The 14,811-nt window shown below is 41.4% G+C and overlaps 1 protein-coding gene across 1 annotated transcript; it reads left to right on the forward strand.

The window, feature by feature from the left end:
• The first annotated feature begins 3,782 nt into the window (after window positions 1-3,782).
• On the forward strand, window positions 3,783-11,362 carry LOC128398765 (vomeronasal type-2 receptor 26-like). The gene is made up of 6 exons (XM_053360019.1): window positions 3,783-3,814; window positions 5,834-6,125; window positions 6,804-7,661; window positions 8,389-8,616; window positions 9,633-9,759; window positions 10,458-11,362. The coding sequence occupies exons 1-6, from the start codon at window positions 3,783-3,785 to the stop codon at window positions 11,360-11,362; spliced, it is 2,442 nt and encodes an 813-aa protein (XP_053215994.1).
• Window positions 11,363-14,811: the final 3,449 nt, after the last annotated feature.

Genomic DNA, 14,811 nt, shown 5'->3' on the forward strand with positions numbered 1-14,811 from the left:
CCTCCAGGGGAACATAGGACAGCTCCCTAAATGAGATAGCAACATATGGATGGACATCAAATTAGAGTAATGAATAATTAAATTAACTACTCCAAAGGTTTAAAAATAAACTCAGTTTCTTATGAATCTCTCTGTATATTGAATTCCCTAACCTCTTCTGTGGTAAGCAAAACTGGTTTAAAAATCTACTGCCTTAAGCTGCATTTTAAACTGTATTTTAACTTACATTTTAATCAATTTTTTTTCTTTTTGTTTTTACTGTATTTATATCCAGAGTTAGCTGCCCTGAGCCCGGTCTTGGCCGGGGAGGGCGGGGTTTAAATAAATTACTACTACTACTACTACTACTACTACTACTACTACTACTATTATTCAGTTAGAACTGGATATGGACCAACTGATTGGTTCAAAATTGGGAAAGGAGTACGACAAGGCTGTATATTGTCTCCCTGCTTATTTAACTTATATGCAGAATTCATCATGCGAAAGGCTGGGCTGGATGAATCCCAAGCCGGAATTAAGCTTGCCGGAAGAAATATCAACAACCTCAGATATGCAGATGACACAACCATGATGGCAGAAAGTGAGGAAGAATTAAAGAACCTTTTAATGAGGGTGAAAGAGGAGGGCGCAAAATATGATCTGAAGCTCAACATCAAAAAACTAAGATCATGGCCACTGGTCCCATCACCTCCTGGCAAATAGAAGGGGAAGAAATGGAGGCAGTGAGAGATTTTACTTACTTGGGTTCCATGATCACTGCAGATGGTGACAGCAGTCACGAAATTAAAAGACGCCTGCTTCTTGGGAGAAAAGCAATGACAAACCTAGACAGCATCTTAAAAAGCAGAGACATCACCTTGCCGACAAAGGTCTGTATAGTTAAAGCTATGGTTTTCCCAGTAGTGATGTATGGAAGTGAGAGCTGGACCATGAAGAAGGTTGATCACCGAAGAATTGCTGCTTTTGAATTGTGGTGCTGGAGGAGACTCTTGAGAGTCCCATGGACTGCAAGAAGATCAAACCTATCCATTCTTAAGGAAATCAGCCCTGAGTGTTCACTGGAAGGACAGATCGTGAAGCTGAGGCTCCAATACTTTGGCCACCTCATGAGAAGAGAAAACTCCCTGGAAAAGACCCTGATGTTGGGAAAGATTGAGGACATGAGGAGAAGGGGACGACAGAGGACGAGACGGTTGGACAATGTTCTTGAAGCTATCAGCATGAGTTTGACCAAACTGCGAGAGGCAGTAGAAGACAGGAGTGCCTGGCGTGCTCTGGTCCATGGGGTCACGAAGAGTTGGTTGGACACGACTAAACGATTAAACAACAACAATTATTATTATTACTGCCCTAAAGGGGTCCACACCATTTCAAAGCAGGAAGAATCCTTGCCTACTTGCCTACTTGTATTTGTGTTCCTTTGACTGTTTTTTAAGAAAGACAAAGAAACCCAGTAACATCTCAATAAAGGCAAATTCAATGACGAATGTCACGTTTCCTTCTCTTTTCATAAATGAAAGTTCCATCTTTGACACAAGTCCTCAATTTACTTTGCACTATCAGCATTGTTTCCCCCCGAACAGAATGGATGGTTCTCTGAAACATTGAGCAAGCCTCAGCTTTCATAACTTCTGGAAACTAGAAATCATGTGTACAATTGTTTCTGGCCTGAAAACCTCTTCCTCCAGAGGATCTGGGTTTGTACTTTTAAGTCTGGGGTCCCTAACGTAGTTCCTAGGTAGCCCTGCCCCTCTAGATTTTTTTGTTTTGTTTTTAAAAACCCTCTGTCTGGCAACGATCCCTGTCTTATCTGGGTCGTCCCTGTATAGCTGCCATTTCTTCCTATATACATAAAAATATATAGCTGTCATGAAACAGTCTGCTTTGGAGGATTTGTAGTGCTGAACCACAGTCCTGGATTTGCATGAGGTCAGGGGAGGCGAGGGGAGGGAATGAGAAGGCAGGTTTTAAACAAGAGCAGAGGGTGGAATAAGGCAGGATCTGGAGACACACAGAAATGCTGTGCAGATATGAGGGAACTTGAAGGAGCTGTGAGGATATGGAAGTTTGTGTGAGGTGTAAAGGAAGGGGGTTGGGGTTGGCAATGGGGTGTGGGGGTTAGTGAGGGTTAGGTGGCATTGGAAAGCAGCAAGAGCACAGGCCCTAGCCCTCCCCCCTTATATATATAACATCACACAGGGAAAGTTATGTGTGTAATGTCATGTCTAGTTTGGCCCCAATGTATTTCGCTTGCGTGTCTTTCCTAATTTGGCAGCCCTGTTGTAGACAAGGATCAAAATCTGTTTCCCTTTACTTTTAGTCTCCCTCTCCCTTTTAATTCTAGCAGTCTGGGAGTGTTCTAAGAACTTCATTTTGATGTTACAAGTGGCTGCCAGATTTGTTATTTCCTGCTACTGGAAGTCTTATTATGCTTTACTGTGTGAGGCATGGTTCAACAAAACACTGCTCACCTTCTTGTGGGCGGCAGTTGTGGCACTGCACGATTCACTGCTGGTGCCAGGCAGCAGCCACTGGGATGAATGTTCAATAGACATCTGGAAGTGACTTATACCCGTAATTCCTTCTCAGGCAGCGAGGGAAGCAAAGGAATAGCAGCAGACACTCACATAATGGCAAGAGATACCAGCTATTGTTGCATTTGCTATAGTCACAAGCCCTAGATGGGAGTGCCGGTCTTCTCCCCAGAACAGTCCATTGTGTCTCATAAAAGCTACTCTGTACATATGGGGGATTTTCTCCAACTGCTTAGGATGTGTTAAAAAATTGGGCATGTCAACTTGTATGGGCTGTGCCTCATTCAGTTTCTACCAACTCTTATTACTACAGCATCTCACTGTGCCACTTTCAAGGCATAGAGTACTATAATGTGGAAGGGAACAGAAAAGCATCTTGCATATGCAGAGTGCAACTTTCACTACTCTAGTTCCAAGTCTAGGAGCACTGAAAGGTTCTGTACTGTGCTCAGATCCTGCTTGTAGGCACTGGGTTTGCCACTGTGAGAACAATACTGTGAGGTACGTAGGTTGGGCCGAGAGGCTGTAATTGGCTCAAGGTGACCATGTGGGCTTTAAGGAGAAGCTGGGGTTTGAATCTGATATCGGAGTGTGTTACTCTGCGCATTGGGCAGGTGGACTTGTGGCAACGCAGAACTTACACAATGATCCTTGGTATCTGAATTGGAATGCTAAAAGCAGGTAACCTCTTGAAATTTCCACAGAGCACAAAAGCACTACAACATGATTATTCGGTGCTTCCTTCTGTGGGGGGCTACAGAGTGATGTGTTTAGAAGCCTGGTTTTGTACTGTTTTCAGATAAAGCAAAATTTCATCACTAAACTGGCCAGGGGGCCTGAGGGCGGGGGAGAAGCACCATTTTGTGGTTCACCTTGAGCTGGACCTAGTCAGAAGGGGGAGGGTAGGGTTGCCATATTCCAAAAAGTAAAAACCAGGACACTCTGAAAGTTCTTGAGCCTTTTCTTAAAAACAAAAATGCCAAAAAACTGCAATTTTCCAATTGGCTTGCCTAAAATCCAGGACTAAGTGCCACCTTTCATGAATTCCCTCTGAATGACAATTCCACCTTTGAAATCCTGGGAAAATATACCAGCACTTAGGGAGGGTTTTAATTAGACATTAATTTTAATACAAACTGCTGACTTCCTTTGATCACATGGTCACATGACCAAAGCTTAGATTGAAATGGGCAGTAAGGCAGCAGTCAGCCCTGCCGTCACACACTATTTCCAGTAGCAGCAAGGATGAAGGTCAAAGGTCTGCCAAATCAACGAGGGTACATTATGCGGAGTCTAAATGTACTACTTAGAGTCAGTTGTAATTAAGTGGTATATAAATTGTCAATATAATAAATAGCAGCCACTGGAGCATCATCCTTTCTCTGCATGGTTCTCTATTTATTGCACCATCACTTAAAAGAATCAGAGCGAAATCCAAACAATGTCCACTTAGAAGTAAGTCTTATTGAATTGAGAAGTCTTACTGAGTTCTTACTCTCAGGTAAATGGGGTTACAATTGCTGCCTTAGCAGTCTGACAACTATACACAGATGTTCTTAAAATAAGTAGAGCTTCACCAATAAAAGCATTTAAAGATCTACCTCCCCCAAAAAACATTCATTAGGTAGGGGAATCAGTGCAGTCAGGTACCCATTTTTTAGCTCCTGTGAAGCTCTGTTTTCAGTGGACCCTTTGAAGATGACACATGTTATTGTTATGATGTCAGCTGGTGGACATGTGGGTGGCCCCTGTCAAAGTTGGCCTGCGAGGGCGAATGTCTAGTGCACTGGCTGGATTCAGTTTTCCACCATTACTGTACATTAAGTCTTCTGAACAGTTTGTGGAATCTCCCTGCCCAACCACGACAAGAAAATAGCAGAAATTTAGCTACCTTTAGGAACACAGGGAAGGTTGTGGTTGTTTTGGCCAACATTTTTTTCCCCCTCCTGCAAGTATGTTAGACATAATGTCACCAAGTGTCTGGTTCCTCTGGGGAGGCTAATTACAGGTTTTGCCATTCTCAATTGTATACATTGTGATTGTCATTAAGGTCTCGGAGATGCGCCATATTTTTCTCCTTTTGACCAGCCACCTCCTGGTTTCCAGAATCTGAATCATAACAACACGCAAACAAAGGCCAAACTATGTTTTCAAAAACCCTGCTTGGTGTTCAAAACTGGAGCTAAGGACGTAAGCTCCAGCATGCTCCAATTCCAAATAGCTTTCTGGTATATGTATGTAGATAGAGGATACAGGCTCCAAATATTGCATCAGCAGAGGCTGCTGCATTTCAAGACAGACTGCTATACATACCTGTTGTTATGAAAGAAGGCGGAAAATCTGGCATCTGCACTGAGAGGGGAATGACCATAATTGGGACAGTGTTATTGGAGATGTTTCTAATGCTGTTGCAGATACCTCACAGTGAGTTCCAGGAGCATGCTGCTAGATGTGCCATCCATGGCCCCTTCTATACTCCTCATAAGTATTATAAGTCAGGCGATTTCATAATTTGTGGGGCTGTCTCTCAGATGATACTGTTTTTTGATTCATTTTCCTTCACTGAATACCCTACTCTTGATACTAGCTTTCCCATGTAAGGATCTTTTGTTTTTCTGTATTATGCCAAAGGTTGTCACCTGAGGCTAAACTATCTAACTATCTGCAGCCTTAAAGGAATTGATAGTGCACATGTGAATGTTTATCAATAGACACTGGAGGGGCTGATGCACATAGTGTATTTCAGAGGGCACTATTAATCATTTTAAAAATATCCATTCAACTACAAATGATTTGCTGAATCTCACATATAGTCTGATCATTTTAAAATGATTTTTAAACTGATGTCTTCTAATCCCACAATGCCCAATATAATGCCTCAGGATTAGGGTGTAATAATGTATACAGACTATGACTTTCTATATATTGCAGTTCTATGTGGTCCTGCAAGTTTGCAATCCTCTCAGTAGTCTTTCAACTAATTCATATACAGTGGTACCTTGGTTCTCAAACTTAATCCATTCTGGGATTCCGTTTGACTCCCAAAACCATTCGGAAACCAAGGAACAGCTTCCGACTGGTTGCAGAAGCTGTGTCGGCTGTTTGGCTTTGGAAAAACATTTGGGGAAACCGGAACACTTCCTTCTGGGTTTGCAATGTTTGGCTGCCGATTTGTTCGACAATTAAGCCATCCGAGAACCTAGGTACGACTCTGTTATTGATGAAACATGACAGTTACCAAGCCACTTTACTTTTTATTAAATTTCCTGGTGACATATGATCTAACTTTTTTTCAGTGTTGTGACAAAGAATTACCGGCAAGTCCTGGCTTTGGTATTTGCTGTAAATGAGATTAATGAAAATCCCAAGATATTACCTAATGTTTCCTTGGGATTCCACATCATTGACAGCTACTTCAGTCAGAAGCGGAACTACTATGTTGCAATGAAGTTGTTTTCTACACAGTACAGATTTGTCCCCAATTATACCTGTGATGTCCAGAACAACCTAATCGGAGTCATAGGAGGACTAGGCGCTGAAACAACCCACCATTTGGCTGCCATCTTGGACATCTACAAATTTCCACAGGTTTTTAGAACTGGGACAAATTATTTGTCTTTCCATTGCCTTCCTGGGAGGGTGTCGTGTGGTTGCTTGTGCAGGTGTATATTCCATTAAAACAAATGTAGCACAAACATTGAAATCTTAGCCAGTATTCAAAGAATTCTGGAAAGTAAAGGTGGGCAGTTAGAAAAGTTTCATAAATCATTTTTAAGTAGTAATGTAACTGTAAATGGATAAAGTGTAAGTTTCTCAGGGCTGAAACCAGTGCTGTTTTTCCAGAAAAAGAGGTGCCAGAACTCACCACGAATACTTCCCTTGCTCTCTATTAATGGCAATGGTGCCTACCTTAGAGGAGCCGGAACTGAATTCTGGCTGAGAAGAAGCCCTGCTTTTGCTTTTAAATTTTCGTGATGTGCATTTTATTCTTCCTTCTGTAAATCAATTTAATACTTATTTTGAGCAGCATAGAATATTATTAAATATAAATAAATAAATAAAATACCCATGCCTCCTTAAATCCGCTCCTTAAAGTATAGGGGAGCATTTTACATTGAATGAAGTCTCTGAGCAGTCTTCACAAGCAACTCACATCTTATATTAATTTTAAACAGAATGTTCAGTTTTCCATAAAATCACACAAACACATCTATAGGTTTGCAAATCAATTTGTAAAACAACTTCCTGAATGTTTCCCCCTTTTAGTTCACCTACGGTGATTTTGTCCCCATGCTGAAGGATCACTCTCATTCACTGTCCTTGTATCGGATGGCTCCAACTGAAACCCATCAGTACAAGGCAATTGTCCAGCTACTTCTTCATTTCAAATGGATTTGGGTGGGTCTAATGACCATGAATGACAAAACAGGAGAATTATTTTTGAGCTATCTACTACCAATACTTTCTCAGAACCACATATGTGCTGCCTTCACCGAGAAAATTCCTATAAATGCCTTTTTTGGTGACTTCTTAAATTTGCAAGAAAAGTGGAACAAAATATTTGCAGATGTTACAAAAAGTAAAGCCAACACTATTGTTGTCTATGGAGAAACTTTGACCATGATAACATTGAGAGGACTGCTGCATGAAGGAGAATCTGAGTATGGGAAATCATTTGGTAAAGTGTGGATTATGGTAGCCCAGATGGACCTTGTAGCCGTGTCCATGCACAAGGACTGGGATATAGAAGCCTTCCATGGTGCCTTAGCCTTCACAGCCCACTCACAGGAGGTGCCAGGATTCCAAAATTTTCTTCATAAATTAAACCCTCATTTGATGAAAGGAGATGGCTTCATCCGACCATTCTGGGAGCAAGCATTTGGCTGTTCATTTCCAAATTCCCATTTTAATGGAGATGATGTGGACACTTGTACTGGAGAAGAGAGGCTGCAGAATCTTCCTGGGCCTTTCTTTGAAATGAGCATGACTGGCCATAGCTATAGTATCTACAATGCTGTACAGGCTCTATCAAATTCAGTACATGCCATGTACTCATCCATATTCAAATCTAAAGTCACGGTGGAAAGAAGGAAGCTACAGCTTAAAAATATGCAGCCATGGAAGGTAGTACTTTTCTCAGCATTCTGCCTTCACCATGAGAGCACAAGATCTTAATGCAGCCTTCACCCATCTGATGTCTTCCAGATGTGTATACCATGACTCCCATCACTTTCAGTCTGCAGGGACGATGGTCAGGAATTATGGAAACTGTATTCTAAAACATTTGGAGGTCATCAGTTGGAGAAGGCTGTAAGTCTCAAGAGTATGTGATCTGTAGCCATTCCTCATGAAGTCTCAATGCTGTTGAATTTAATTGTGTAATTTGAAATTGACATTTGGACATCAGAAACCAATGGAATTTCTCTCATTTAAATTTCAACATATATGACCCTTTCCTGAATATTTCAAAACATCAAAATATGAACAACAACAAAGTAGTATGAGTGGAGCATCATTTCCCTACATAATAAAGATAAGAAAACATCATAAAAACATTTTAAAATGAAGAATTATAAAGTGCTGAAATCTTGGGAAGGCATGGTAGAAGAGAATTTTTTTTCAACAAATGTCAAATGCATTAGAAGGGCTTGCTTTCCTTCTAAGGGAAGAGAATTATGGGGAACTTTTGACACAAATTTTAAAATGCATTTGTGATTCACAGGGTGTAGTTAACCCTATGAACAAATATCCACCCTCAAATCTAAGTGAATGGGGTGGGATACAAGGGTAGAGGAAATATCTTGGATACTAATGCAATTCCAACACTGATTTATTTTTCCATCCCACCTAGCTTCATCCTATTCTGAGGAGCATCTCATTTAACAACACTGCAGGAGAAACTGTGCACTTGAATGAGAATGGAGAATTGACAATGGGGTTTGATATTACAAATCTGATTACTTTCCCCAATAAGTCATTTGTTAGAATGAAAGTTGGAAGAATGAATCCTTGGGCTCCTCATGGCAAACATCTGAGCATTGATGAAGATGCCATTGTGTGGCCTAGAAGTTTTAACCAGGTGGGACAAAACTATTGCCTTTAGCTGCCATAAAACAAAAGGAGGGAGGGAGAGGAGAAACAATCGTTTGTCAGTTCCTCAGTATGTTTCTATAGTCTTTTTCTCAGAGTGTATATATTGGCAAAATGTGAAGCCTTTTTTTTTTTTTGCTTGCAAAGAAGTCCCACTGTGATGAATGGAGTGTGTGAGCGTGTATAGGATATTCCAATTTTCCTGCTGCAAATATAAACATTTCTCTGTACATTTTTTAAAGATATTATATTATAACAATGATATGTGTTTTTAACTAATGCTGTGTTTATTTTATCAGTGACTTGTGACACAAAAAGACAAAGACAAGACATTACATTTTTGTTTCCATTCTTCAAGTAGACTGCTCTTATTGGGAGCTTTTATTCAGACCCTGATACACCAGCTTTCATATTCAAGCCCATTCACACTCCTTGTTCTCTCTTCTTTTTGCAACTCACTTTAACCCCCAATTTTCACATTCACTCCTTTTTACCTCCACCCTCCACCTTTCTTTTCTCTACTCTCCCTTGCACACAAACCACCACACATTTCCCTGACTCCCCCTCTCTTCTATTCTGCAGCCCATGCTGATACATATGACTGTATCTTTAAGATGAATAGAGTCTGGAGAGCAAGCCTTTCAGTTAGCTAGTTCAGTCAGAGAAGGATGAGCTTTGGGTGTGTTGTGCATATACATTCAATATACCCAAACAAACCTCCGCCATTGTTTAAAACAACAAAGTTCCTCTAAGTTCTCTTCATCCCTACTTTATTCCAACTTCCTTTTTATGGAATCTAGTCTGACTAGGTTAATGAAGACAGGGAATGCTACCAGCAAAGAAAGTAAAAAGACTGGCCATCCCAGTTCAAGACACTGCTCAACACCTCATGAGCACCTGCACTAATATGACAGAATCCAAGGATGATACTGTGAGGATAATGATGTTATCGTGCTATTTGATAAATATATATTCTCAATGCTAATTATTCACATTCCTGAGTAGGTAATGCCCCTTTCACTCTGTAACGACAACTGTCAACCTGGCTACCAGAAGAAGAAAAAAGAGGGGGAGCCATTTTGCTGCTACGATTGTGCTCCATGTCCAAAAGGGAAGATGTCTCATGAGAAAGGTAGAATATGCAGCACCCAGAGTCGTCTAACATTCTGCACTGTTGGGCACATCTAGTCAAGAGTGTGGTAGCAATGGCACAAAGGTCCTCTTAGTTCAAGTGGTTTGTAGGTGGTGATGGTAGTAATTACTGGCCGAGAAGTTCTTTACCTAGTATTCCTGGAAACTATCCTGATATCAACCAACTCAAAATAGTAGTTATGGGCACTTTTCACCTTGGAACCAAAGAAATGAAAGAAATGCATCGGTGCACAATACTAGGTACCTTTCTTAAAGGGAAGTAGTTTTTGAATTCATGGTGATGCTCGAGTGCTGCATTTGACCAGATAAATAAGTAGTGTCTTTTTCTGCAGCCCTTTTCTTTTCCTAGGCAGTTCAAGCTGTGAGGATATTTTAGAGTAAGTCAGAGGTGCCAGGTTGTGAGGATGATTGTGGGGGCAAACGTTGAGTGTGTGATGTCAGGACATGGGTGGGGGGGAGCTGGGTGCAGAGCTTACCTTGAATGTTGTGCATTAACACAAGCACACACTTTTGTCTTAAAAGGAAGACATCATGATTTGATTTTAAAAAGGGGAAATTTTAAAAATAGGAAATCCTATTTTAAAAATAGGAAATCCTATTCCTAAATGCAATTCTTAGCTTCTTGGCAACAACTGCAAAAAGCAAGATCTGAAAATGTTTTTCATCTTCTTTTTTCAGATGCAGAATTTTGTACAATGTGCCCAAAAGATCATTATCCAAACAAGGAAAAAGATCACTGCATTCCAAAGCTAATAACCTTCTTGTCTTATAAGGACCCTTTGGGGATGAGCTTAGCTATTTTTGCACTTTTCTTTTCCTTGATCACTGCTCTAGTGCTAGGAGCCTTTATAATGCACCGCAACACTCCTATTGTCAAAGCCAACAACCGGAGCCTCACCTATACCCTCCTCATCTCCCTCCTGCTCTGCTTCCCTTGTGCTTTGCTGTTTATTGGCCATCCTGTGAAGGTGATGTGTCTCCTCCGTCAAGTTGCATTTGGCATGGTCTTCTCAGTGGCTGTCTCTTCTGTGCTAGCAAAAACCATTACAGTGGTTCTGGCTTTCATGGCCACCAAGCCAGGAAGCAGCATGAAAAAATGGGTAGGGAAAAAGGTGGCCAACTCCATTGTTCTTCTCTGCTCTCTTGTTCAAGGAATTATTTGTACCGTATGGCTGGCAATTAATCCTCCATTTCCAGATATTGACATGAATTCAGTGACTGAAGAAATTGTACTTGAATGTAATGAGGGGTCTGTGACTATGTTCTACTGTGTCCTGGGTTACATGGGCTTCCTGGCTATTGTGAGCTTCACTGTAGCTTTCCAGGCTAGAAAACTACCTGACAGTTTCAACGAAGCCAAACTAATCACTTTTAGCATGCTTGTGTTTTGCAGTGTTTGGTTATCCTTTCTTCCCACCTATCTGAGCACCAAAGGGAAATACATGGTCGCTGTGGAGATCTTCTCCATCTTAGCCTCCAGTGCTGGGCTGCTAGGTTGCATCTTTTTCCCTAAATGTTACATTATTTTGCTGAGGCCAGAACTGAACAAAAGAGATCACATAATAAAGAGAAATGTTCACTGATGCTTGTGGACATTCTGCAACCCTTAGAGTAGACCAAAGTTGCAGAGTAACTTTCCAACATGACTTCCACTCTCAGGCTTTTATATATTTGCAGTAGGAGATGACGAATGCACCTGCTTTTTAAATTAGCTGACATAGATTATTCTAGTTCCACAGGGTTCCAGAACTGTTTCTGGAACAATTTGATGTCCTCTGTTTTCCCTTCATCTGTCCTTGAAGCCAATTTCTGTTTTGTATTCAAGACCAGCCTTTATTGCCGTGGGATGAAACTGAATTGGAAAAAATGCTTATTCTTTTTTTCCCTTTGTCTGTCATGGTTTGGAAAATTTTACCCATGTGTTCCTTTGGAATAGTGTATCTGATGAAATAAGTCAACTGGATCTGATAAGAGATAACATCCTAATTGACATGTGATGATTTAATAAATCACCATTCCAATTGCCGTACACAGTACGACTAAAAACCAGTGTTCTTGCAAGATATGGTAGCTAATGCAGCTCTAATTTTTAAAAAATTTGTAGTTGACACCGGGAAACAGGCCTAATGTCTACACTAGTTGGAAAGCATGTGTAAAGCTATAATTATTAAACAGAGGTGCTCTTGTCCCTGGGATTTGTCGTTTCCATAGCACATTATGATATTTGTCCTGCATATAAGGGAGCTTCCCCCTCACCTTCTCTTAATAAACATGACTCAGGAGCACTAGTTGCTTCTGAAGGGAAGTGTTTAAGGGTAATGATGTGAACACGGCACAGCCAATAGGGAAGTATGGGTGGGGGACTTGGCTTTAGAAGCCTGCTCCTCCTCCAACTCTTCCTCCATGTGAATTTGCAGTAGGCAGCCTCCGTCTCTCTTTAGATGCACTATGGTGTTGGCAAGTCATCTGCTGAAGATGAAAATCCTTTGGGGGGGGAATTACTGCTATTCCAAGTATTGTAAAGGTGTGGCAGGCCTGACATGGTACCATATGAAATAAAAGCAAAATCATTAATTTCCCATAATCTCTAGTTGGCAAGTGATGGTCAGCCATAGTGAAGACTCTTTATAAAGCCACCTCCCAGTCCTTTGGCGGATAAGGCATTGGGTGGAATCTGTGTCCAGTTTTGGATGTGGTGGTAATTTGGTGCATCACCCTGACCCCATGCAGGTGTGATATCACAGGGTCTGGGTGAAAGTTTCTGTCCTGAAGCCAAGTGGAGGGCAGATGGGCTATAGAACTTCTAATAGCAGTCTGGTGAGTAGGCACCTTAGTTGACCTGTCTTGAGGTGGTCCTTAACCCAGGCACAACCTTAAGCAAATTTCCACCTTCAACCCAAAGGCTAATTCAGGATACATGCACAATTCCTGAATCAAAGCCTATCTACATCTGTAATCAAATAAAATTTTAATCCCATAAAGTAGTTGTGTTAATTTGTTATCCTGTTAATACTTCAGTCTTTCCCCATGGGTTGTACACTGTGCGCAGGTCCACAATCCAGCCAAATATTTACTGAGTGCAGCAGAAAGTGGGATTGGCATGGCAGCAACGCAAGAATCCCATTTCTCATTGCACCTGCCCTTCCTGATGGAATGGCCCTCTATCAGAGTTGGGAATGGCCTAAATGCCCTCTCTGGGAATCATCCAGCATTGAGCCCTGGTGTGGTGTAAGTCAGGTGTCCAGGATCTGACTATGTGACAGCCCAGCCATGGCCAATCTATCCTGCAGGCACCCTTTTCTATGTTGATCCTGCCCAATGCAAGTTCCACCAATATACAGAGGTCCAGTCATCATTTAACAACAGTAAGCCTTAAGTCACAGAGGGAAATGTGAAAAAACACCAACCAAGGAACCTATTAGGGTGTGTGTGTGTGGGGGGGGAGGGAATCAGTTCTGACCCTGTCAACCAGCAACTGAAATGTTCTAGTGAGGCTGTAACACTGAGGGTGATGTGTGAAGCTTGCTGGGGTAATGTGAGCAAGACCTCTTTGGGCCTCACCTCCTTCCTCTTACAACATGCCACAGTGTAATGTTGCCCCCAAGATCTCAGACGATAGAAGGCTTCTGAGATTCTACTCTCAGGCTGCCAGAAAAGGGCTTCTGTCTGTGGTCCGACGCTGTAAGCAGAACCAGACACAGTGCTTGCAGTAATTAATTTTATTGCTCAGTAATCAAGGCACATCCATCAGATAAGCAAGTGAGTTGCAGAAACTAAAATTCCGGCCCCTCTCCCCCCTTATTTATACCTCCATTATTGCATTTTTTCACTGTGACTCAGCTTTTCTCAATTTCTTCGTCCCTGTGCTGAGAGTGGGGGAGGGGAAGGAGCCTAATCAGGACTGTATTGAAGAGCAGGAGACACAGTCCCTGCTTCTTCTTTATCAGTGTCCATGGTTAGCTCAAGCCTCTCCCCTTCATCCTCAGTCTGTCCAACCAGTCTGAACCTGGTTCAAAGACCCCTCCCCCCTCAGGTGCCTCCTTGACCACTGGCTGCCACCACTCTTCCTTGTCCACCCAGTCCCTGACACCCACTTTCGAAGTCCTGAACCACCAGTGATGCCCAGAGTGAGATTTATGCCAAATATGAATTACTTTTGTGTGAACTTAGCAGATTCTTGGCAAAGGCAATACAAACTGAGCAAAATCTCACTGGCAACTAATTATCTCTTAAGGAAGATAATAATAGCTGCAGAATCCAGGAAAATAACCATTAGCAATTTTGTCATGCTAGCTGCAACTTCAAACACACTGGAGAAATGATAACCATGCATATCATTATCAAAATTGCTGCTTTTGTCTGACGCAAAGGACACCCAGAGCCAGTAAGCAAGGTCAAAAATAAACACCTGAAAAGAGCAATAAAACCCTTGTGCTTTTTAGAATTGGATCTAGGACTATGTAGGGTTCAGACATTACCATACCCTTTTATATGTTAGGTTATGTTTTTACAACTGATTCCACCATGATTTTTAACCAGAAAAAGTGACCCTGTGAGAATATTTGTTCCTCATACTTCCTCTTCCTTGCTGACTTCCACCTCACAGATTTGGGCAAACCGACAGAGAATTCACATGGTTATCGTTTTGCTTCTTTGCCCATCAAGGGAATGAGTTACCAAAAGAGATTCACGTGGTATTTTTCAAAGAAAGAAAACAGCAATAACTTTGTAATTCATACTCTCTCTCTCAGGTTGAAAAAGCACTGTTTGAAACACTGATGAACAAGGAGCTATTATTAAGTAAACAAATAGGATACCCGTTCACAGCTTACCTAACCAGTCATGCTGTAAATTTATGTAGCAACAAAATCTTCCACCATTCAATCGAGTCTGTAACAAAACTGATAACTCTCGAAATATGGGAATTTATCATTGGAGGGGAAGTTTTATGAACAGGATTGTGCTAGTGGTGGCCTTCCTTCTTGTCCTGCTGTGTCATACTGTATGCAACACACATTGTATTAATCTCAGA

This window comes from Podarcis raffonei, chromosome 13 (assembly GCF_027172205.1).
Source record: "Podarcis raffonei isolate rPodRaf1 chromosome 13, rPodRaf1.pri, whole genome shotgun sequence".
Lineage (NCBI taxonomy): Eukaryota > Metazoa > Chordata > Lepidosauria > Squamata > Lacertidae > Podarcis > Podarcis raffonei.

Coding starts and splice junctions, on each gene's coding strand:
- LOC128398765 (XM_053360019.1), top strand. CDS start 3,783: ATGAAGGTCAAAGGTCTGCCAAATCAACGAGG. Junction 3,815..5,833: donor GGTCTGCCAAATCAACGAGG/GTACATTATGCG, acceptor ACTTTTTTTCAG/TGTTGTGACAAAGAATTACC. Junction 6,126..6,803: donor ACATCTACAAATTTCCACAG/GTTTTTAGAACT, acceptor TCCCCCTTTTAG/TTCACCTACGGTGATTTTGT.